Source organism: Chiloscyllium punctatum, chromosome 22 (genome assembly GCF_047496795.1).
Source record: "Chiloscyllium punctatum isolate Juve2018m chromosome 22, sChiPun1.3, whole genome shotgun sequence".
NCBI lineage: Eukaryota > Metazoa > Chordata > Chondrichthyes > Orectolobiformes > Hemiscylliidae > Chiloscyllium > Chiloscyllium punctatum.
In genome coordinates, this window is record NC_092760.1 from 12969168 (window position 1) to 12994324 (window position 25157).

The 25157-nt window shown below is 38.9% G+C and overlaps 1 protein-coding gene across 5 annotated transcripts in view; it reads right to left on the bottom strand.

Annotated features, from left to right (window-relative positions):
• The window catches only part of phf21aa (PHD finger protein 21Aa), a 336953-nt gene extending 312523 nt beyond the window's left edge, over window positions 1–24430 (bottom strand). The window contains exons 1-3 of one of the 5 annotated variants that reach the window (XM_072591807.1): window positions 23569–24430; window positions 22865–22897; window positions 22425–22490 (exon numbers count right to left, since the gene is read on the bottom strand). In XM_072591807.1, the coding sequence (XP_072447908.1) occupies window positions 22425–22490; window positions 22865–22897; window positions 23569–23622 (153 nt within the window). In that variant the 5' untranslated portion in view covers window positions 23623–24430. The remainder of the gene's footprint in view (window positions 1–22424; window positions 22491–22864; window positions 22898–23568) is intronic. The other 4 variants (XM_072591806.1, XM_072591809.1, XM_072591808.1 and 1 more) reach the window with 4 other exon arrangements.
• Window positions 24431–25157: the final 727 nt, after the last annotated feature.

The window sequence follows — 25157 nt, forward strand, 5'->3', positions numbered from 1 at the left end:
AAGGAGACCTGCTCTGCGTTTTTATCAGGGAGGGCTGGTTTTTCAAAAAAAGGACTGTATTCTCGCTATACCATCTTCACCACCATCAGACAAGTGTAACTCAGCAAAGTATTCCTGAAATCTAGCATTCATCTTCCTCAACTCATGGATAAGTGTGCCCGCACCCTCTCTGATAGAGAGGGATGGAATGCGAAGCACTTTTCTTTCCAGCCAGGTATCTGGCTTATTGCCAAATTCAAACAACCTTTGTTTAGCAAAGGAGATCTCTTTTTGGCCACCTGTGTACACAGTCAACAGCAGCCTAGAGTGTCGTGACCCACTGCAGCCTGGCCACTGAAGGCCTATTATAACAGGCTTCTTCAGTTAACTTCAGCATCCGTTGCTGCTCCCTCCTTTAGTTGTTGAATACGAAATGGTCAGGCTTCATAAATATGTCTTAGTGGTCTCCCAAAGATTACTGGCCGCACCAGAGTTGATATCACGAAAGGGCCTGAACCTTCTTGTAAGGTACTCTGCAAATTTGCTATCCCTTAACAGGAATGGGTCCATGCACCAGTACAAGGCATCCATTCTGCCACCCATGACTTTAACACCTAAATACATTGGTGCATAGTCAGAGATAGTTATATTCCCTATTTTGCAAGCCAATATTCTGTCCAAACAGACAGACAAAGAACAGGTCAATTCACCTGCACGGGTTGGAACAGAAAGTAAAGTGTCTTCCATTAGGGTGGAGATACCTCCACATATCAATATATCAACTCCTCACACAAGGCCGCCAATTGTCGAAATTGCATGGGTGTGCCTGCCAGGCCCCTTGGCATCCTTTCTACCCCAGGATCCATCAGACACCCTCCTATAATCGCATGGCATACCCCAAGACTCATTAATTTAGCATGTGCGTCAATTAGAAATTCAAGAAGTGCGCCAGGGGCCAATAAACATTCAGGACGCCATACTCCTCTCTGTGTATTCAAACTTTAAGAATGAATAACAATCCACATTCAAGCTTAATTTAAAAGGAGAAGAATACCCTATCATAACTCCCCTGCTCCAGTTTCAGATGTTCCTTTTATCAGTTAAATGCATCTCCTGCAGCAGGGTAATGTCAACCCTTTCCTTCTTAAGGCTTGAAAGTACCTTCTTGCAATGGGGGAATGGCTTCCTTTAACATTCCAGGTGCACCATCTAAACAGATCACGAGCCATGGTCATCCAGGGCAGCCCATGGTTTCTTAAGAGGAGGAAGCTTATCGGAGGAGCAGCAAGCGAAAAAAATTAACTCAAAATCTAAAAACTACTTTAACTAAAAACCTAAACACTTCATTTAAAGACCCAAATAAACCCCAATTCACTGAAGATCCCCCCCCTTGTCCATTGGGGGCAATCCTCCCAAACCTTGCAACCATCCAATCTCCTACCAGCTGAGGCTGCGCTTCGATCCCAGGCAATTCACATACGTAGAAAATATATTACTTACATTCTTGAGTTAACCCACCCTGCCACACCCTTTCTCCATACATCTTAACCACAGATAGAGCTACCCCTAGTCTAGAAAAGAACAGCGAAAAAAAAACCCAGATAAGAACCAACTGACCGAAGTGTTAAATAAATCAGTTTTGGCACCAAGGCAATAAAGAATCTAAGACTGATAACCACAAAAAAGGAAAGAAAACGAAAGTAAAGAAAAACCATACCATTGTCCAAAATGGTGCCCCATCCCACCCCCCCTCAACTCAAGTCCGAAATTTCAAAGAATTCACGAAGTCCTTTGCCTTTTCTACCAAATCAAAATTATAGACCATCCATCCGTAAGCGAAACGCAACTACGTCAGATGCTTCAAGGAATACTGAATGCTTAGGTTCCTTAATTTCCTCTTGATTTCATGAAATGCCTTTCTCTTAATAATTATGGCTCCAGAGAAGTCTTGACAGAGCATTATTCTTGAGCCTTTGTATATGAAAGCCTGTGGATCTCTTCCCAATCCTCTTGCAGCTTCAATCATTAACTGATTTTCATTTGTGTTGGGAGTCACACTCGGACCAGGCAGGGATACGAATCCGACCCGGACCTGCGCATTGCATTCCGGTTGGGCCCCCTCCACACTCACCCGGCATGACTCTACCTCCAGCCTCAGAAACTTTAGGAGCCACTTCTCCCAGAATCCTATGAAATCCTTGCCTTGCTTGCGCTCCGGGAGACCCACGAGCCGTAAGTTATTTTCTTCTGCTTTTATTTTCAAGGTCTTCGGGTTGGACCGAAGGGTCTGTTTCTATGCTGTACATCTCTATGACTCTATGACCCAAACCTGGCTTTCCAGTGTTCGGATCCATCCTCCCAAGTCCTGCACTACAGCCTCCGATGCTGTGGTCCTCTGCCTGACCGCTTCCACTCGTCGGGCCAATGTTTGGATCACCTGCTCACGCTTCTTCAGCATGGCAGAGATCGGCTCCAGAACAGCCTCAATTTTTTCCTTGGAGTTCTGAAAATTGAGTGTAAATGCAGCTGCTCCACTGAATCCAAAGGGGCCGCCACAGAAGTTTAAGTAATGGCTGTGGGTACCCCAACATAGTATGGGAGTGCCCTGCTTGCTGTACTCCTTTTGCCCCTTTTCCTTTATTCAACTTCATTCTTACAGCTTTCAAATCACAGGTTTAGAAGCTCGAGATATTCAACAACGCCTACCAATTTTCTCCAATGGGTGGTTAGTGAGGGGGTAAAGATCCACTTTGCCCAGGGTATGGCAGAGCCCAGCACTGCAGACCTCTCAGGCTGCCGCCATCTTGGATCTCCCATATTCTTGGATTAAGTGTGTACTCAGTGCCAGTTAAAGAATCTGAATAAGTCATAGCAAGTGATGAGGCACCATGCACTTCACATATGATGGACCATTGCAAAGTACAGATTATATCATATGGAATGTGTTAAGAGTTCAGGGTGACAGAAAAATGACAGGAGTTCAGGATAAGGCTATTTGCTCAGAGGAACACCTACATTAGAAAGAAGATAAAGCCACGAACAAATACAAACACTGATTAAATGTGCAAGAAAAATAAAGAGGAAGATCTATAGATTTACAAAATGAGATGAAAATGTGGAGGCTAGAAAATGCAACATGTGTTCTGATAGCAGACTTGGAAGCAAACATGGCCCTGGGAAAAACATGCAAACTTCTGAAAGCCATTTTGATCACAGGGGGCACAATCTTGCAGCAGTGGTCCAAAATGAGACAGGAACAGAGTTGGGATCTTAGACTGACAATAAAGACCATAAAACAAGTAGGGGATGCCATGATAAGTCAAAGCCCTTGACTTTTATTTTAGTGGCCACAAAAAAAATTAGAAGGTAAACTGTAAGCATGCCTAACAAAAAGCAAGAGCGCCAGAAATAATTTAACATATTTAATTTAATCTAAGGTACCAACTGGGGGCAGCTAACTTTACAATGCAGATGGATAGGCACAGAAACGTACTCCCCAAATGGAACATACAGCTAAAGCCAGATGTGTGTTTTGGAGTTTTGATGACAAACATGGCAAACAACATATTTATTGGATTCCCACACTGCAGAAAAAATTATCTTGAAGATCTTCCTAGCTCATCTAGCAACATTGTCCTGGGAACGCAAGTCAATTGATAACAAAGCTGCATTTTGCACACTAAAAAAAATTCAAAGAAGTACTTTTGAAACCACAAGTAGTAGGTGACATTGACAGTATACTATAAAAAATTAAACAAATGTTTTATGGGTTGAACGATGCAGCAACAGCATGATATTTCACAGTTACGTTTGTCTTGCTGAAAGTAGATTGCACTCAACTTAAAAAACAGACCCAGTAACATTTGCTGATTTTACAAGGAGAACCTGGTAGACATCTTTATTATGCAGGTCAATGATGTTCTGTGGAGAGGTTCTATGGCATCTAAGCCATGAGTCATACATAAAATAAAAATGGAATTTAAGATTGAAAGTTAGGCTTGGGGGCTAGCATAATAAGTTAGGAGTGATTTTGGGTCAACAGTCGTACTTGGCAAACATTAAACACATTCAAGTACATTTGCTAGATTCTCACAGGAAGATGATTTTGCATCCAAGAAAAGAAACATACCAGTTAAGACTGATTGAATAGTTAAATTGCTTGTGCACTCAGACTAGACTTCATATCAGTTATGATGCAGTAAAATTAAGTATTATGACGAAACATGCTACTGAAGAAGATTTCTTGAAAACAAAAAAAAATGCAAGAAACTTAATTTAGAAAAAACACAACTTCCCAGTCATGGGTAATCCAACTTTACAAAGCTAGTCTTTTTTTAAATTGATGCTTCAAATACCACTCTGGACAGTCAGTCAGTCAAGTCAGCAGTGGGTTTGTCATACTTTAGCTGGAGAAAAATAACAAATGATGTCAGTTGATCTGGAGACGAAGGTGAATAAAGACGGTAGATAAAACAAACAATTCTTTAAAAAAAACTGGGAGCTGTAAGTCATGTGATGTATTCAACAAATGTTAAGGAAATCTTAAACAAGGGGCAATCTGATAAAAATGTACCTATTTGAATATTCTGTGAATGACCACCCGCTTTGGGATAATAAATATTCAAAATAAAGCTCTGCTGAGAAAAGTTTGAAGATTACCATGTCAGCACGAAGGAAATATTAGAAAGAGAGATCTCTAATTTAAAGTTGGCTGATGCAAGTCACAAGCTGTTGAATTATTTCACACAAAAGGGCTTTCTCCAAGAATTACTGGAGGTCCTCAAAGAGGGATGCCTGGTGAAGAACATGGAAACAAATCAATTTTTGTTTGGGCTATTTTTTTGAGCAAGCTTTTATTTTGTTTAAAGAGAGAGAGAATGTGGAAGGTTGATTGTAATTATATGGCCTGTAAAGATTAGGATTTTAAGAAATGGGTATGTTATAAGACAATTTTTAAGGTTCATGAGCCATTGTTTAAGTCTTGTTCAAACGTTTTATTTACAAAAGGGGAGGTATATGGGTATAGCAATTGGTTAAGCAGATGATTGGAGTTAATTATTTCACTGGATTGAGGGCTCTTGGCAAAGCAGCATTCCTGCTTCTAAATGAGGAGGCCTACCTTTAAATCCCACCTGCGCTAGGGTGTCTAATGACATCTCTGAACAAGTTGATGACAAAATACTTAGTTGTTTGGTTGAACAGGCTCGAGGACCTGAATGCCTTTTCCCTAAAGGGCTCTTGTGGCACAGTGGTAGTGTCCCTCCCTTGGAGGGAGGACACCTGGGTTCAGGTCACACCCACTTGGAGTTTTTAATCACAACTCTAAACAGATTGATTAGATTTTTTTTAAATGGGTAAACATTAAGGGAGAGCAAGGAAGGAGAGCTCGTGTCACAATAGTTATGCCTTGAGCTCTGTGCAGGAGACCCAGATTCAAGTCCTACCTGCTCCAGAGGCATGCCATAATGTGTTGTTTAAAATAACTAAACAAAGAAGAGGTGGGACTAGGAGCTGTAAGACTGAATAGTTTATACATTCCACCTACAAAGAAAGGTATTGCGCACATTAAACTGGATCCAATTTAACACCACTTTGCCATTCACATATTTTCAAGACAGATCTTTTATCTCTGCGCTTGCCTCGTTATCCTCCCTTTGGCCCTGCTGCATCACCAACGTTCTGTTAATTCATTCACGAGATGTGGGTGGTGTCGCTGGTTCGGCCAGCGTTTACTGTCCATCTCAAATTACCCAAGGGCAGTTAGGAGTCAACCATATTGCTGTGGATCTGAAGTTGCATGTAGGCTCGACCAGGTAAGGACAGTTCTCCCAATGTAATCTAAATCAAGTATTTCCAGCATCTTTGCTTTATTTCACATTGCTGATATTTCTCCAGCATAATTCAAAGTACAAGCTAATATGAATGTCAGGCATATTTGCCTCATGGGTCCTGACAAAATATAACTGCATCTTCTTTATATAGCAAGTCACCTGAAAGAAGTGTTTAAACTTAGTCTGATGTCTTTTTAACTGAAGTAGTCACTGAATAGATTAACCTTCATATTTAGCAACAGCAAGAAATATGTTAAGCAAATAAGTGTTCACCATATTAAGTTTAATAGATGTACAGTAGAATTATTAAAAAGTTTTGCCATTAATTCACATTACAAACAATTGTTACATGCAGAGGAGACATCAGTAACTTCAAACTGTATTTTAAGTGTCATGCTTGTCAAAAGGTCAACTGAAAACATTTTGTATATAGTATGTAATATAAAAAATATTCAGATGGAGAGAAGGAAGTTAATATTTAGGCAGATTTCCATTGTCAGCTCTGATGAAAGGTTATCAAATTAAAATATGAACTGCGTTTCTCTTTACAGAAGCCGCTAGACTTTAATATTTCCAGTATTTTGCTTTATTAGGAGTCAACTAATGTTTTTCTGTGATAAAACAATTCTGTGGAATTGGACAATATGCTTCAACTTTATTATTCTACCTAAATTACAATATCGTCCTCTGCACAACCCATTTGCAGAATATAAATTTCCCTAATTAGAGGCAGTGGTCTGGAATATTTATCCCAAATGAGCTGTCCAGACAAATTAAGTACCAATATTCAGTGCCTAGAAGGGCACTATGCCTTGTTACCGACTGTTGTTACGTAGTTATGTAGCATAGCCATTTACAAGATTCCATTAACTGATCATGCATCTTATTTGCTGTTTAATTATTTTAAATGGTTTTGGTGGAGGGCAGAATGTTGGCCCTTTTTTCGCAATTAGCATAAAGTCTTATTACTACATCTGAATAGGCTGACGGACTCAATATAAAATCAGTAGAAGTGAACAACTCTGCAAGAGACTGCTCCCTAAGCCAAGGTTGCAGTTAGGCTTGTAAAACCTGCTGACTCAGAAGGATAGTAATAACGAACTGATTCAACAATGACAATGGAGTAAAAACTCAAACAAAATGCAAGTTAAGAAACAGTAAAAGAAAATGCAGCACTATGTTTAATAAGTCTTGCCACAAGGTGAAGACGACATTATAAATTTTGGAATCACTTCAAGAATGTGAAGAATGACCACCAGACCTTTTGCATATATGAATCAGCATGAACCAGTTGACCTTATTCATTTATAGATATGAAGTCAATGGGAAATACAAAAGGACGAAGCTCTATGGTTGGAGTTTTACATAACACCCACAATTGTATGTTAAGGCCAATCATACCAGCCCCAGACATCACTCGAGTAGTCATTGTGATTATGTAATTGCATTTACAAGGAAGCAATTTCTGGCTGCAGATATGCAGAACATATACCATACGTTATCATGAATCCACAGTTTAAATAAAAAGTCCTACAAGAATATTCATTATAACAACATGCTACACAATCTAAGCACAAGGCTATTCAAGGCACTAGTCAGGCCGAAGCTGGAACACAGGAGCCTTGGGGTCCTTATGTGAGGAAAGATATACTATTGGAGGCAGCCCAGAGAAGGTTCACTAGGCTAATACCAAGTATAGAGGGACCTTTTTATAGGGAGAAGTTGAGTGGATTGTGCTTGTTGGAATATGGAAGAGTTGAGATGTGACCTTATTGAAACAAATAAGATTCTTAGAGGATTTGACAGGGTAGCTACGGAAAGGGTGTTTCCACTCAGAACATTTAGGACAGAGATAAGGAAGAATTATTTCTTCTCTCTTGGGCTTGTGAATTCATTACCACAGAGGACTATAGAGGGTCATTAAGTATATTCGAAGCAGAGACAAATTTTTAATCAACAAAGGAATCAAGGATTTCAGGTATAAGGGAAGAAAGTGGACTCAAGGATTATCAAATCAGCTGTGATCTCACTGCATGGTGGAACAGATTCAAATGGGGTGAATGGCCTACTTCTGCTCTGACATCTTATGGACTATGTTTCATTCACTTTCCAGCAGAAAATCATGCTAGAACTTTAAAAATATTTCTTGGGGTTTCGGTGGAGGTGGGAAATGCTAATAGCATTCACAACTTCAATATTCATACCAAATACAAGATAAATTTTAAGACTAGCTTCATATAACTGTTTACATGATTGTTAAACTGAAGAAAGTTTGTCACAGGAACTGCTCCAATTACTGCTCACAGTACTTCTCAGAGATCTATTATTTTATATTTTTAGATTTGATTGGAGGACAGGAAAAAAATCGTGGCTGCTCGAACTGCTCCTTTTTAGAGATATTTTAGGTGTTGGAGGGGATTTCTTCAAATTCCAGGAGCAACAATTACTGTTTTATATGCTGTTGCATTTTTTTCCCCAAAGTTCCAAAATAAAGTCAAAACAACAGCACTTTTAAAAAGGAAGAAATAGAGGCATCGAGCACATGGTCAGGAGGGAAAGAGAGAAAGAAACCTACACTGCTAACTGACACAGCAGTGAATCTGCACAAATAGAATAGATAGAATAGATAGAATAGAACAAATAGTGAAATTCACAGCTGACCTTGGAGGAACCTGTGTGGAGAGCTCACAGGAACAGATAAGTGCATAGTTTTTAACGTGTAACCTTGCAGTGGTAAATACAGGGGGTTCTTTCTTGATCATAAAGTGGTGCGTGTATGGAATGAGCTGCCAGAGAAAGTGGAAGGGCTGGTACAATTATAGCATTTAAAAGGCATGTGGATGGGTATATGAATAGGAAGGGTTTAGAGGGGTATAGGTCAAGTGCTGGCAAACGGGACTAGATTAGGGTTAGGTTATCTGGTCGGCATGGACGACTTGGACTGAAGGGTCTGTTTCCGTGCTGTACATCTCTATGACAACTGTTTGAAAAATAAATATTAACTTTTATTAAAAACCATTTAAAATATTTACATAATATTCTTTTCAAAATTTTGTTTTCCTTTTACTGTCATATTTAAGCACTAAAAATCAAGGTGAAAGTTAACAAAAGGTATTAAATGTATTGCACATATGAAAATAGACATACACACTGAGTTACAGGATATTACGTCAATTACGTAGTTTGGACACAAAGGCAGACTCCTGTGGTTTTTCAACATCAGTTAATTCCTCACCCAAGATTGAATTACTGGAGACCCAAACAATAACAAATTTTTAGTTGCATTAAATGCCCACAAGACAGTTCAAAGCACCGCCATCCCCGAAACATATATGAGAAGTTATTTTCCCTAAATATTCAAATTCTACCACATCTTTTTTACAACTTCTATAATCACCTTTAGCTACATACTGCCTCCAATAACCTCATTCAATTTCCCAAAAGAACAAGGGGCCACTATTTCAAAAGGGGTCACTCACTTAAGACAGAAACCATATGGATTTTTTTTTCTCCTCAATGGCAAGTCTTTGTAACACCTTCCCGCAAAAGCAGATGGAAGCAGACTCCTCGAATACTTACAGTTGATAGAGATACTGCTTGATAAACTGGAAGGCAGGGTGCAGAAATTAGATTAGCCATGATCTTAATTATTGGCAAAGCAGACTCTAGGGACCAGGGTATATTCATGCTCCAAATCCACATTTGTATGATTGTAAACTCGACTGTCACAAATCAATTCTACAAACTTCTTTATAAGCCTCCACAGCTATCTTATAGAACATTACAGTGCAGTACAGGCCCTTCAGCCCTCAATGTTGCACTGACCTGTGGAACCAATCTGAAGTCTATCTATCCTACACTATTCCATTTTCATCCACTTGTTTCTTTCTACAATCATTTATACAGCATTCCACAATACTTTAAAGGCATTACACAAATGAGAGTTATTGTCATGTTTGGTAGTATTTCGGATATCAAAAATCGATCTTTTAACACTGCACACTGGTGATCTTAGTTGGTTGGACAGCTGGTTTGCAATTCAGAGTAACATCAATGTGGATTCAATTCACTCATCAAATGAGGTTACCATGAAGGATTTACTTTCTCAACATCTCCCCTTGCCTGAGACATGGAGCCTCACAGGTTAAACCACCACCAGTCATCTCTCTCAAATGAGAGCGCAGCCCTATGGTCATGTAGGACTGTAGCAACTTTACGTGAAACTTTATGGGTATCTTATGGCAAGTTCTGGTGTTTTGGAGAGAAAACAGTCATTTACATAACAACAGAAGTGGCAGCGTAACTAAGCCTGGTAATACTTTTGACTGATCTCCATGATGGATGAGTAGAAACTGTACTCCAATATTGACAGGACAAAGCTTCTCTTCAAAATCTCACCACAAATTCAAATTCTTAGCCTCAATTCCATCCTTCTTCCTGACAACTCACTGAGGTTGAAGCCAGGCCTTTCACAGTCTCAGTGCCATTCCCTGCTTCCCCCACCCCCGTCCCAGCTGGGCTTCCTTTCGCAAATCAATAGGCTATCACTGCCTTTCTCAACAACCACAGTATTGCCATATTCCACTCCTGCTCCAGCTCATATAAACTTCCATTTATACCTGTTTGCATTGCACACCTGTCTGTCTCCCACATTCTATCCTTCGTAAACTCTTGAGGTCATCCAAAACTCTAATGTTTATGCACTAACACTCACCATATGCTCAGTCTACTTTGGTTCTATGTTAATCAACAACTTTGAAATTACAGGCAAAGTCCCAATTGTGAAAGGGTTCTGCTCGAATCCTTTCTCAAGTTGCTTTGTATGCAAGTCAGAGTACAATGCAAGACAATATAAAATAACTGAATGTAAGTTCAAAGAAATGTTCATATGCTGGATCTTTAAAATTACTATTAATACACCTTTATATGGGATCACATTCACAAATAAAAGGGTTTCTAAGTTGGACATTCATGAATTGTGGACCCCAGTATTTGAATTGCTCCATGGCTAGTCTCTCTATGTCGTTAATTGTTTCCATCCATACACCACTTTAGAGTGTTTTAGTGATGCAGTGGCAGTGTCTCCATCTCTGAGCCAGAAGGTCCTAGTTCAAATCAAGACTTGCACATATCTATATTCCAATCCTGGCTATTAGACATCCTACAATTTTACATCACTTCAAAAGGCAGGCCTGAGCTTCAACTGCAATAGCTCCAAAGTCTTGAATTACATTTCTAAACTTCTTTCCTCTCTACCCCTCTTTCATGCTTCAAGATGCTCCTGAAAAGTGACGTGTGACCATCTAAGGATTATCTCTTTTGGATCATGTTTCCAACTTTATTTGAAACATTTCCCATGAAGCACCTTGGGATATTTTATTATATTTAAAGCCAGTGTGTAAATACAAAATTATTATTGCTGTCTAACAAGAAACAAATCTAACCATAATTAGAAGAGTACTTTAAATTTCCAAGACATCTTTTTAAAAATTTAGTTGACTCATATTATAATTTTACCACTGAACACAAGACTAAATACCATAATACTTTAGTTTGTTACACCAAAGACAACAGAGGACAATGGAATCAAAATAAAATTGTTTGAAAACAGACAAGGAAGACGTTCTTCTCTAAAATATAAAATAACTATGTTGCAGCTACATACTCCAATCCACTTATGGGCCTACTGTTTCCACGGTAGCACACTGTACAGGGATAACAGGTAGGTTGTATCTGCCAGTGAAGGAGCACAGGTGTCAATGGAATCAAATATCAAATATTTGACATTACATGACCTTAATATATGATAAAAAAAACCTTAAAGAACAACAAACGATTTGAGAAAGAAAGCAAAGTTTAAATATGAAATTATATGAAAAGAATCACAGATTATACAACCATATTTTGATGGTTTTGTTCTACAACCAGTTATTAAAGTTACAGATCTCCAATCATTTTCTGTGATACATATCAGCCATCTCCAGAGCTCCCAGCATCATAGATGTCAGTCTTCAGTCAATCCCTAACCAAGCTTTTCTATTACAGCCATAACACTGACATTTGTCAATGTGGGATATCAGGAATACCCTGTCCACAGGAAGTAGACAAATACAATCAATTACTGTCCCATTAATCTACTCTATCAAAACAATGGAAAACATCACTGACAATGCTATCAAGTGACACTTACATAGCAGGGACATGCTTACTGACCGTTTGAATTCCACGAAAGCCACTCTAGTCCTGGGCTCATTACAACTTGGTCCAAACGCGAAGAAAACAGTTGAACTCAAGAGGTGGTGTGAAGAATTGTACTTAACTCAACATGGCATTAAGAGGCTTCAGCAAAACAGAAGCCAATGAAAATTGGGGTAGGATGGAAGTTCTCCAATGGCTGGAGTCATACCTAGCAGAAAGGAGCATGGTTGGGCTTGTTGGGGGGTCAATAATTTCAGTTGCAAGACATTGAAGAAATCTCTCAACATATTAACTATCCCAACTATCATCAGCTACTTCACCAACAAGAACCAACACACAAGGCCAGTAGAGTGGATATTTGCCAATGATTACACCATGCCAGTACCATTCACAGCTCCTCAAATACTGAAGCAGTCTATTTGCATCAAGGCCTAGACAACGTTCAGGCTTGGGTTGACATGAAGTAGCAAACTACTTTCACACAACACCAGTACGATGACCATATCAAACAAGAGACAATCTAACTATAACTCCCCTTTATCTTGTCTCACAGGTTCATGCACTAGAACTCAAGCCCTGCTACTCCCAGAGTAGTCACAAAAATTCTGTATATTTTTAAAATATGCAGAATACCCTCAAGTGTACCAGTCTTTTGCCCAGATTCACAGAAACCACCAGATTTCTGTACTTAAGAAAAAAAACTTACTATTTATTGCAAGTGTAGACACCAACAAAAAAATAAACCAACATATGAAACAATGACCAAGACATGCCTTTGGGCATCGATAACTGGCTGATCATTGGTCCACAGACCAGCTTCAAGTCACAGATGTACAGCACGGAAACAGACCCTTCGGTCCACTCATCCACGCCAACCAGATATCCCAACCCATATCTAGTGTCACCTGCCAGCACCCAGCCCATATCCCTCCAAACCCTTCCTATTCATATACCCATCCAGATTCCTTTTAAAATGTTGCAAGTGTACTAGCCTCCACCACTTCCTCTGGCAGCTCATTCCACACACGCACCACCCGCTGCATGAAAATGTTGCCCCTTAGGTCTCTTTTATATCGTTCTCCTCACACTCCAAACCTATGCCCTCTAGTTCTAGACTCCCCCACTCCAGGGAAAGGACTTTGTCTATTTATACTATCCATGGTGATTTTATAAACCTCTATAAGATCATCCCTCAGCCTCAAACGCTCCAGGGAAAACAGCCCCAGCCTATTTAACCTCTCTCTATAGCTCAAATCCTCTAACCCTGGCAACATCCTTGTAAATCTTTTCTGAACACTTTCATGTTTCACAACATCCTTCTGATAGGAAGGAGACCAGAATTGCACGCAATAATACCAAAGTGGCCTAACAAACGTCCTGTCCTCAATACTCTGACCAATAAAGGAAAGCATACCGTACGCCTTCTTCACTATCCTATCTACCCGCGACTCCACTTTCAAGGAGCCACGAACCTGCACTCCAAGGTCTCTTTGTCCAGCAACACTCCCCAGGACCTTACCATTTAGTGTACAAGTCCTGCTAAGATTTGCTTTCTCAAAATGCAGCACCTCTCATTTATCTAAATTAAGCTCCATCTGCCACTCCTCAGCCCATTGGCCCATCTGATCAAGATCCCATTATAATCGGAGGTAATCTTCCTCTCTGTCCACTACACCTGCAGTTTTGGTGTCATCTGCAAACTAACTAACTATATCTCTTATGCTCTCATCCAAATAATTTATATAAAAGACAAAAAATAATGGACCCCAGCACCGATCCTTGTGGCACTCCATTGGTCACAGGTCTCCAATCTGAGAAATAACCATCCACCACCATCCTCAGTCTTTTACTTTTGAGCTAGTTCTGTATCCAAATGGCTAGTTCTTCCTGTATTCCATGAGATCTAACCTTGCTAGCCAATCTCCCATGGGAAACCTTGATTAACACCTTTCTGAAGTCCATATAAATCACATCTACTGCTCTGCCCTCAATCTTCTTTGTTACTTCTTCAAAACCACAATCAAGTTTGTGAGACATGATTTCCCACGCACAAAGCCATGTTGACTATCCCTAATCAGTCCTTGCCTTTCCAAATACATATACATCCTGTCCCTCAGGATTACCTCCAACAACTTGCCCACCACCAACGTCAGGCTCACTGGTCTATTGTCCCCTGGCTTGTCCTTACCACCTTTCTCAAATAGTGGCACCACATTAGCCAACCTCCGGTCTTCCGGCACCTCATCTTGTTGCCAAACGAAGCACCAACCCTTCAGCTCCAGTTCATCTGCAACTGTATTTTATAAACACTGCTCGAACAAAACAGCTGTTCAAATCAGCATATGCAAGGCTACTTGCTTTCAAAACATGCAGCAATCCTCCAGCCATCCTTAGTTTTAAGAACAGCTCTTTTATTGCAAGGTTTGTAGCTCAGGTTGAAGTTTAGGGTGTAGGTTTGCTCGCTGAGCTGTAGGTTTGATATCCAGACGTTTCATTACCTGGCTAGGTAACATCAGTGGCGACCTCCAAGTGAAGCGAAGCTGTTGTCTCCTGCTTTCTATTTATAAGTTTGTCCTGGATGGGGTTCCTGGGGTTTGTGGTGATGTCATTTCCTGTTTGTTTTCTGAGGGGTTGATAGATGGTATCTAGATCTATGTGCTTGTTTATGGCGTTGTGGTTGGAGTGCCAGGCCTCTAGGAATTCTCTGGCATGTCTTTGCTTAGCCTGCCCCAGGATAGATGGGTTGTCCCAGTCGATATGGTGTTTTTTTTCATCCGTGTGTAGGGCTACGAGGGAGAGGGTCATGTCTTTTTGTGGCTAGCTGGTGTTAGTGTATGCTGGCTAACTTTCTTCTGGTTTGTCCTACGTAGTGTTTGTGGCAGTCCTTGCATGGAACTTTGTAGATGATGTTGGTTTTGTCCATACTGGTTTCTGGCCTAAACCCTAACCACCCTTACATCAAAGAAGTCTCAGAAACGACAGCCAAACTACTAAGACCCCTCGGAATCCTAGTAGCACACAAACCCACCAACACTCTCAAACAAAAACTAACAAACTGAAAAGACCCAGTACAACCCATATACAAAACCAACGTCATCTACAAATTTCCATGCAAGGACTGCCACAAACACTACGTAGGACAAACAGGAAGAAAGTTAGCCACCAGGATACACGAACACCAGCTAGCCACAAAAAGACATGACCCCTCTCCCTCGTAGCCCTACATAGCCCTACACACGGATGAAAAAAAACACCATTTTGACTGGGACAACACATCTGTCCTGGGACAGGCTAAGCAAAGACATGCCAGAGAATTCCTAGAGGCCTGGCACTCCAACCACAACGCCATAAACAAACACACAGATCTAGATACCATCTATCAACCGCTCAGAAAATGACCAGGAAATGACATCACCACAAACCCCAGGAACCCCATCCAGGACAAACATAAATAGAAAGCAGGAGACAACAGCTTCGCTTCACTTGGAGGTCGCCACTGATGATGTTATCTAGCCAGGTAATGAAACGTCTGGATATCAAACCTACAGCTCAGCGAGCAAACTTACACCCTAAACAGTCCTTTCCTCAAATCAGTCGATAATTAAATACACAAAGTAAAAAGACAGTTGTCACAACCTGACATTGCACTAGATCCAAAAAGTTAACTCCGCTTTCTCTCCACAGATGTTGACAGACCAGCATGCGGGAATCTCAAGCAAGCAACCAATATAAGGTGGCATTATCATCTCTCTATCCTGCATTATAGATGTCCTAAGGATTACCATTGACAGAAATTGAACCAGACTCAAACAAACATTGCGGCTACTAAAGCTGATCAGAGGCTTGGAAGTCTGTGCTGAGTAACTCATCTAACCCCATCTAACAACTATCGACAAAGCATTATAAAATCAGGCACTTACCTGAACGAGTGCAGCTTCTACAACATTTAAGCCGCTAGAGGACATGCAAGACAAAGCAACTCAATTGATTACCATGCTATTCGCCACTCACTTCACTGAGGGACAGTGACAGTAGTGTGTACCATTACAAAGATGTACTGCAACAACCGATTAAGACTTTAACAGAACCTTCAAACCCACAACTTCTCTTAGCCAGAAGAACAAGAGCACAGTTGCACAAGAATACTACCAACTACAAGTCTCCATCCAAGACACGGATCATCATGCTTGGGAATTATAATCACCATTCTTTCACTGACATTATGTCAAAATCTTGGGACTCCTTTCCTAACAACACTGTGGTCTAAGTACATCACATGGACTCTCGCAATTCAAGGAGAGAAGTAACCATTACCTTAGAGAACAATCAGGGATAAGCAACAAATGCTAGCCTAGCTAGTGATGCAGTCATCCTGTGAAGGATGAAATAAAAGGATAGATATGAAGCTTTGCATTCCAAACATTTTAAAAAGTTGTGGAAGAGAATTGCTTCATTAATTTTTTTTTCAAAACAGATTAAAATCCAGAAATGCCTTCTGTACAGTTATATTGTTGTCCTGCAATATCTAATCCAGTTTCTAATTGTTTATTGGATCTACATTACTTGTAGCTGTTTCAAGAAGCCACCTTTATTAAACAGAATCAAACAGCCAAAACAAATCTCTAATAAGAAACAGGAATGGCCACAGCTTTGTCAAAAAACAGATTACAATCCCAGGCACGCACACAGGTGAGCTGAACAATTTATACTGACTTTTATAAAATTATACAATTCAAGATTACCTACTGGGCATTTTTAATTTACGTAAGACCAGCATTTTTATTTGCTCATTTGACCACAGAAGACAGCAAGCAAGCCCATAAGATAAAACTAAAGCAAGGTCACTTGTTCCCAAAAGTTAACTCTGCTTTCTCTCCACAGATGTTGACAGACCAAATGAGTTTCTGTTTTCATCTGTTTCCACAGGTGAGCAGGAATCACAAGCAAGCAATATAAGGAACCTTGGTAGATTTCTTTTCCCTCTTCCCCACCACCACCCTGGTTCACGTGCTCCTTGGCCAAGGATGTTGACAAAGCACTAAATTAACCAACTAAGCAGTCTGCTCTGAAGACCTGCAATTCAAATCTGTTCCTTCAATTTTAACCACTCAGCTTTCAGAGGAATAACAACAAATTAATCTGGTGCAATTTCATGTAGCCATTCACCATTTTACAATGTGATATAACAAAGATTCAGATTACAAATTAGATGCCTCTTCATTTTGGCAAGTTCTTCATTAGAAAGCATCAGCAGCATGCAGGCTCAAGTGAAAAAGAGTCATTTGGTTGAGACAACAGACTGCGCACTCACACTTTTGATAACTGGTTCTTATAAATTGTCAAGTTTCAATTTTCAAAGAAAACGTACTGGTAACATCAGATTTAATGACATGTACTTTCATCCAAATTTTAAAGTCATCCCTGCATAAAAACATTGTACAGAATCCTGTTTTCAAACACCAGTTAAATTCAAAAAATGAATTGCTTTTCATATGTCTTGCATGTGAAATTTTCTGCATTAAATCAGTAACCATGCATTGAAAATACTTCTAGGTCTTACAGCCAATGCTATAAAAATACCATATAAATCATTTTCAATAAGTCAACTAAACATGTAACACCCAAATACTGGCTTTAAACTTCAGATGGAATTTCTTTTTTACTTCATTTTTAACATTGTGAAAAGTCTGAGATGTTAGCGAACTTGATAACTGAGTGTGCCTTTTCACGGCAGTATGAATTATAAACAAATAAACCAACACATTTTAGTAAAATACTATTTCTGCCATATTACACACAAATTCCCAGTAAAATAGTCATCTTCCATAAGAATCAGGGAAGATCCTTTCCATTATATAAAATATCAAATCATTGCTGTAGCAAGGAAAAAACTAACTCCAACAGTGAAACTCCAATTTGGGAAAATATAGATTTTCCAGTCTATTCTTGATAATTCAACATTTTGATAAAACCAGTAATAACAGTTTAAAGCAAGATAAAAAGAAGAAAGTTGAAAAAAAATCACAAAATTAGAGAGAAAACAAGAGTTCAAATTATAAACCTTATGTCTGAGGGCAGGGTATGGACCATATTTATTGTGTCAATGAGTTGTATAACTCACGTGAGTGACAAACACAAAAATACTTCCGGCATGCCACACAAGCAAGTGGCTTCATATGATGCATTCCAGTCATATTGACCAAAAATTATTTCTCAATAAGCTAGCTGTGATCTTGTCACAATCATTGTAGCTGTAATTGTACAGCTATATGGTATTTTAGAGATCATTGGAAACTATGATCAAAAGTTGTTTTTAAAGAAACTAAACCAAATTCACAATTGACTGGAGCTCTCACTACACATTTCTTTAAAAAAAGTCCCAAAATAGTAAACTAATCCTAAGAATCCAGGGGTTAGATATTGTTCCAGTGATATCATGTGAATGCCTCTACGAGACTGTCCTAAGATAAACAGTATTATCCCTGAGCAATAGATGCCACATAAAAATACAAGGTGACAAAATTAAACATAAAGAAAACTCTTGAAAAACTGCATCCAACAATAATCACCCCAAATGAGAAATTCTGGCTGATATTAACCGTAAAAGTTACCACTTGGTAATATGGTGAAGGTACAAGGAGGCTGTCATATAGAGAAAGCAGATCAGTTATGTATTTTTGTTTAAAATCACTGTATACTAGTAGAGATATGAAATGATTATGTATACAGAATTATACATAACTTTCCATTTCAAACAAGTAGATTAAGAACGTAAATTCAGGTTAATTTCTGTTGGGAAAGGAACCTGACCTAGAAATAGTAGCTTACAATGTGAACTTTCCCTACTAACAGCAATTAACCTGTCAGTCATTGACTTTAGGGCCTATTTAGACCACTTTCAGACAAGAGATTTCAGTAGTAACCTTAACACAAGGTGCAAATTAGCAGTTAAACACTGCAACTGTCATCCAGACCTCAAACTAACTGCCTTTGGTGTTTTGCAATCAGGCAATGCAGCATAAAGTCCACAGCAGCCATATGAACCCAGCTCCAAAAACCATAACACTTTGTCCTTTTTGTACATATTTCTACATACGGTTTTCTGACCCCTCCAAATTTAATTACGTGGATTTGAATATTTTGGATAAAATATTTTAGTGTCATTACCTCATTGGTGACTAATCATAAAACATTCACTACAATCCACTTGTATCAGCAACTTGAAATTTATGCAAATATAAGAAACAGCCATTCAATCTTAAATGTGGCCTGAAGCTTCCCATGATATTCACCTATGTGGCTCACAAAATGAAAGTCTAAAACTCGACTCTGCTAAACTATAAGTGAAATATTAAAAGTCTCAATTTTGAATTTGAGTTTCCCCCACCCTCTTTTCCCTAATGTTATTTCCTTGCTGTATCAACAAAGATATCCACCAGCCTCCTAAAGTTTTGTCACTTCAATATTGCAATTAAATGCTTCCACTCTGGTTAGAAAACTGGTTTCCTAACATACATTTCCTGAAATTTTGAAAACGCATTGGCACATTGTCATCTGATTGGAAATGAAATACAGAAAAGTGCAATGAAGATGTAACCTTCTTGAACTTATCTTGCACCCTGCTACGCCCTCATTAATCTGTTTAATTTCTCACTTAGTTCAATAAAAAATCTGAAGAACAGATTCAGTAATATATCAACATTACTTGTAAACATTCAAATAAAGGCTTTTCCAAATTTTCACAATATTAGTTTATCCCTAATTGGATTCCAAACATGCACAATGTTGTACTTCTAATAATGAGACAGTTGCTTACATTCAATATATCTGAAGTTTAAAAAATGGTGGATAATCCAGAAATTTCAGTAGTGCCATAAATAAAGGAAAGATATACTGGACAAGTTTATTAGATATTACAGTTCACTATGACTCACATATGATTCAAAGCAGAATTGTTACTTCATTACTATAAGTGATTTTTAGACACCAAACACAAAAGGCCTAAACTTATGCAAAGTAGCTAAAATACTATTGCTGACAACCACAGTGTTAAATTCTAATTAAATATGAACCTTTTATTGTCATTGATTATATTTATTTGCTCTATAAACATACCACCAACCCCCTCCTCACACCCCAACAGTCTGCTTTACTATTGTGCTTAGAAACATGCGACAAGGTGCGTTAACAGCTCTGGTCATTTTAACACCATACTGTGAATCATCTTGACTCCATTTGCTCTGACCCAAAAGTGTTAATTTCAGAAATTCAAGTAAGTGGGTACAAAAGAAAACTTGTATTCCTTTGTAATCATGATGCCATGGGTTGGTACTCTGACATGTCATATCCAACAAATAATAGACAATTAATCTAAAGAACACTAGTTCAAACAAATTATCCATTTCTATTATATATCTCTTGTTCATCCAAAAGTACAAAATATTCAAGCTCACAGCAAAAGGCCCAAAGGATTTTACAGATTCTCTTATTTTTCCTTTTACTGGTTATCAACATTTTTGTGATTTGCATTGATCTTACAAGAGACACAGAGAGAAAAAAAAGCAGACAATTAAGTCACTAAAGGTTCATGTCCACAGGGAACAGCATAGCATTGATTTAAAAAGCTGGGAAAACCCTATACAGCACTCCATAACTGGCCAGCAGGTGGTATGTTTTCAGCAAGACAAGTTCACAATGCTACCTAACAGTCCATACTTAGCTACCAAAGAATTAAGCAAAGTTATACAACTTAGTGAACTTCACCTAATACAGGTAAATCTAAAGCTCCAACTCAAGATTTATTTGTCACAAATTCAATCCTCAATCTCAGAGTTGCCAGGTTCAACATAAACAAATCTTGAATTTAGTAAAGAGAAAGTCAATCTTCTACTTTACAAAGAGATTGCACAAATGCTTCTAAAAATGAATGATTACTGCTAAAAAGACAGCTCTCTAAAATAATCATTTAATAAACATAACTTCCTAAGTATGAAATCTCTACCGGGGTGTAACATTTTTATGGAAGTCAAAATAATTAAGGCAGAATTGTATTATCAAGGCAAAATTAGTCTGTGACCTTTTGAAATGGAGTTCAGAAAACATTCAGTAATTTTTTTTTTAAAACTATCATTCTGGAAGTTACAAGTCAACAGAATACAGGTACTTTAAAAATTAACAGTATAAACTGTTATCAAATTTTCTTCCACAATAGTACATTGTTGCCAAAATGTAGTACCACAACTACTGAGGCACAAATTTAACATACCAACATCGTCAGATTTTAAACCACACAGTCTATAAAACAGCAAGTCAAATCCAAATATTCACTCCCGCACGTATTTCTACACTGAACTGGTGGTTGGCCCGCATGGTTACTAAGGCAGCTAATCACATGACAATGATTGAAGGCCGACTTTATAGAAACAAAATTAGACAAAGCTTTAAAGAGAACATGAGATTTAAAAATGTAATTAAGGGTGCTGTTCTAGAACTAACAAGATACATACATCAATAGTCTTAAGAATGGAAGTTCAAACATAAATGTTTTTCTGTGTATCAGTCTTTAAAACATTTCATTTTTTAAAATATAGATAGTTCAAGAAACAATGTAGTCAGGAGTAGCATGATGCAAACTTAGATATAGATACAGCTTGACAACACATCATTTGCCCTTTTTCAGCATGGACGAAGGTAGGATGCTATAAAATACTGCACTCTCATGTGAAATTGAATACACAAAGAGCCTAGCCATGAAACAAAGGGGGGGGGGGGGGGGGGGAAAGAGAGAGAATGTCAATTCACATCCACAAATATACATGTCCCCCAACCTCCCCAAACACACAAAAGCAAAAAGGAAAGAGGCAAGCCAAACACTTACTGCACTTGCTCAAAAACAATTCAAAATGTGCAGAAGGTAAAATTTCAAAATCTTAACAAAAGGAATGCTTGATAGAAAAAGCTAAACTAGACCCAAGTGAGAATGAGGGAAGTATGAGAGAGAAATACACCACTTCAGTATCAGTCTTTGTAAAATCATGTAAAGATTAGAAAGAATTAACGTGCACTGTTAACTACAAAATCTAAAAATAGATTTAAAGATTTGGAGAAGAGATGAATAGGATTTTAGATGTACATTATAAAAGGATGGAATTAAAGGAAAAAAGAACTGACGCTTCAAAATATCTGCAGCTCCCATCATTCTTTACGTGTACAAAATCTGAAAAAGCCAGTCATTGTAACAGGTGTAATCTGGACTATCTAAACAACAGCTTTTTCTCCACCCCAAACCATCACAAACTATTTCTACTAGCTGTACAAACTTCCAGAAAACTACAGATTATCCTCCAGGTTGAGCTCATCCCTGGAGAAAATACAACCATCTGGAACAAAGCAGTCACAAATCCATTTTCCTCTTACTTGTTTCTCACTGAGAGCAGTTATCTTGGCTTGCAGTTCATGTAACTGTTTCTTCAAATCAGCATTCTGTGAAATGAAATTTATACAATGTAATATCATATCACATTACCAATAAGGCCTGTTACTATGTTAGGAAAATTAGTCAATATTCTTAGTTAAAAAGGAAGAAAACTTAAAAATCTTTTCTCAAAAATAAAAATGACAAACAAAAAAAAACCTCAATCTCTGTCTCACTCAGTTTAAAAGTGCCTTAGGGCTTAGAATTGGTTAGATTATAAAGTGAGTTTTTAAAACCAAGATAATCCATATTGCACATTTTCAAGTTTTAATAGCATTGACAAAGGAGAACAAAAAACAATTATAATTCTCACAGTTTAATGATTTTGCACCATAGGTATATAAAATGACATTTGAAAAGGTAAACAGGACATGAATCATACCTGTGGATCCTGTTTCATCTGCGCCACAAGCTTCTGTTTGGAAAACAAGATAAAAAAGTTAATGTTCTTGAGAGAGACCATGCTACAGTCAATATTTCAAGGAGCTATGTTATCTACCAGGCCCCTCAGAAATCAAGTGTTATGCTAACTATATCTTCTTTCATCAACAAGTATAGACTTGAATAAAATTTCAGTTTGATTTACTATAAAAATGCTATAAAATGACTTGAATCAATGATAAATTCTTTGTACTTAATTTCTACCTAACTGAAAAAAATCACTTAGAAGTGAATATTTACCAGTAAACCAGATTTTTCATGTACAAAATATATGCACAATTTTTGTTTAAAACTATATAGGTAATTAAATGACTATTTGCTGCAAATTCAAGCTTCCATAATTTAACAGCAATAATGTTCTTTTAGTTACCTATTTGTTTTCATTTCTGCCCAATTGCCCAAAAAAGTGACTGATGCAGTTTTCAAATACTTAAAAATGATACGCCCAAAATGTGTAAAAAAAAAGTTTGAGAGCAACATTTTTGCATTAAACTATTATTGAAAATTACATAAAACAGTTTCTCACTAAATATTCACTTTTTAACAGGTTTGCCTAGTATGTGTCGCTGAGAGGTGGTGGTTGAAACTAAAACACATACACATAGACACACACTACATGCTATAATTGAAAAGAGACCAGGTTACCTGATGAAACTGGATTTCCACTTTCAGAGCCTCCTGCAGAGTTTGCAACTCCATCTCCTCTACTTCCCGCGCCACTTTCCTTCACTTTTTTTTTCCTCCTCTCTCTCTCTCCTCTTCCACCCCTTTTTAAGAGGAAATACCCCTTCTCTTCTTCTTCTTCTTCCTCCTCCTCCACCACCACCAGCCCTCCCTCCTCCCCCCCCTTCCTCCAGCAGCCAAAGAAAAAGTAAAAAGAAACACAATTCAACAAAAACAGGGCCCGGTATAATTTCAGGGGGGAGAAAGTCCATTAAACGTCGCAGCCGGCCGCATGTGTACAAGTATCTGCGTTTTATTTATACAGGTAAAAATGTCTTTTATACAATATATTTATAAATGCTGGGTGGAGGGGGGGGGGGTAACAGAAAGATACAGGGGAGAGTGAACGCAAAACAAGTTCTCGCCATCCACCGGACTCATCACTCTGCGCCGCCGCCGAGCCAGAGGGGGGCGGTGAGCTGCCCGACCAACAACAACTTCAAAAACATTTCCCCCATCCAAATTATCATCACCACAGGGGGCCCAGATCAACCGAATCCTTCACCCTTTTACACACACACCCACCCCCCCCCCCCGGAAAAAAAAAACCGACCGAGAAGATTAAAACCAGAAAAGGATACGAGGGGGGGGGGGGATTTTAAGAGGAAAAGGAAAACCTCGAGCGGCCCAAAAAATTTATTTCACTTTTTTCTCCCCCCCACCACCTCTCGTTTTGGGAAAAAAAAACGAAATGGAGTTTAAATGAAAACTTCCCGTTTTTTTTCCCCCTCTCTCTCTCTTTTTCCAACCCCCCCTCCAGTTAAATAAAAAGGAAAGTGACTGTGCAGTGCGCGCTCCCCTTGCCCCTCTCCTCCTCCTCCTCCTCCTCCTCCTCCTCTTCACTTACTTACTGGGCTTCACGCTCAATCCCCAGCCCCCACTCCCCCACTCCACTCCACTCTACTCTACTCCAACCACTCCACGCGCGTGCCCGCGCCGGCCTCTGCTCGCCCCTGCCATTCCTGCGCGCGCTCTCTCTCTCTCTCTCTTCCTCAGCACCCAACCCCATCCATTCAGGTTGGGTTGCTGGCTTGCGCGCGCGTGCGCGGGGAGTCGCCTGGCTCGAGGGGAGGGGGCGCGATGAGAGAGGCGAGGTGGTGGAGGAGAAGGGAGCGCGAGGAGCGAGGGACTACTTGACGGCGCGAGCGCTGGCGAATTTATTTCACTTTGCCTAAGGAACAGCGGTGCTGCGGCTCTCATTGCCTAGGGAAAGTGCCCGGATGTCGCGACTCCTCACTTCACTCCAAACTCCTCAACTGGGATTATTTATTTAACTTTTATTTCCCCCAGAAAGAAAATCTATTCTTCACTTTGATTTTTGAAGGAAGGTGTTGGATGACTTCTTTCAAGCATTGTTTCCCTCCCCTTTGAAAACACATGCACATACAATAAAAGGAGGGGAAAACCCCTGATAATTCAAAAAAAATAATTTGTTGTGAACTTTTATTTGTGACTAAATGAATTTAATTTTTTTTTGCTAAAAGCAAGACTAGGTTCTTTAATTATGAGTT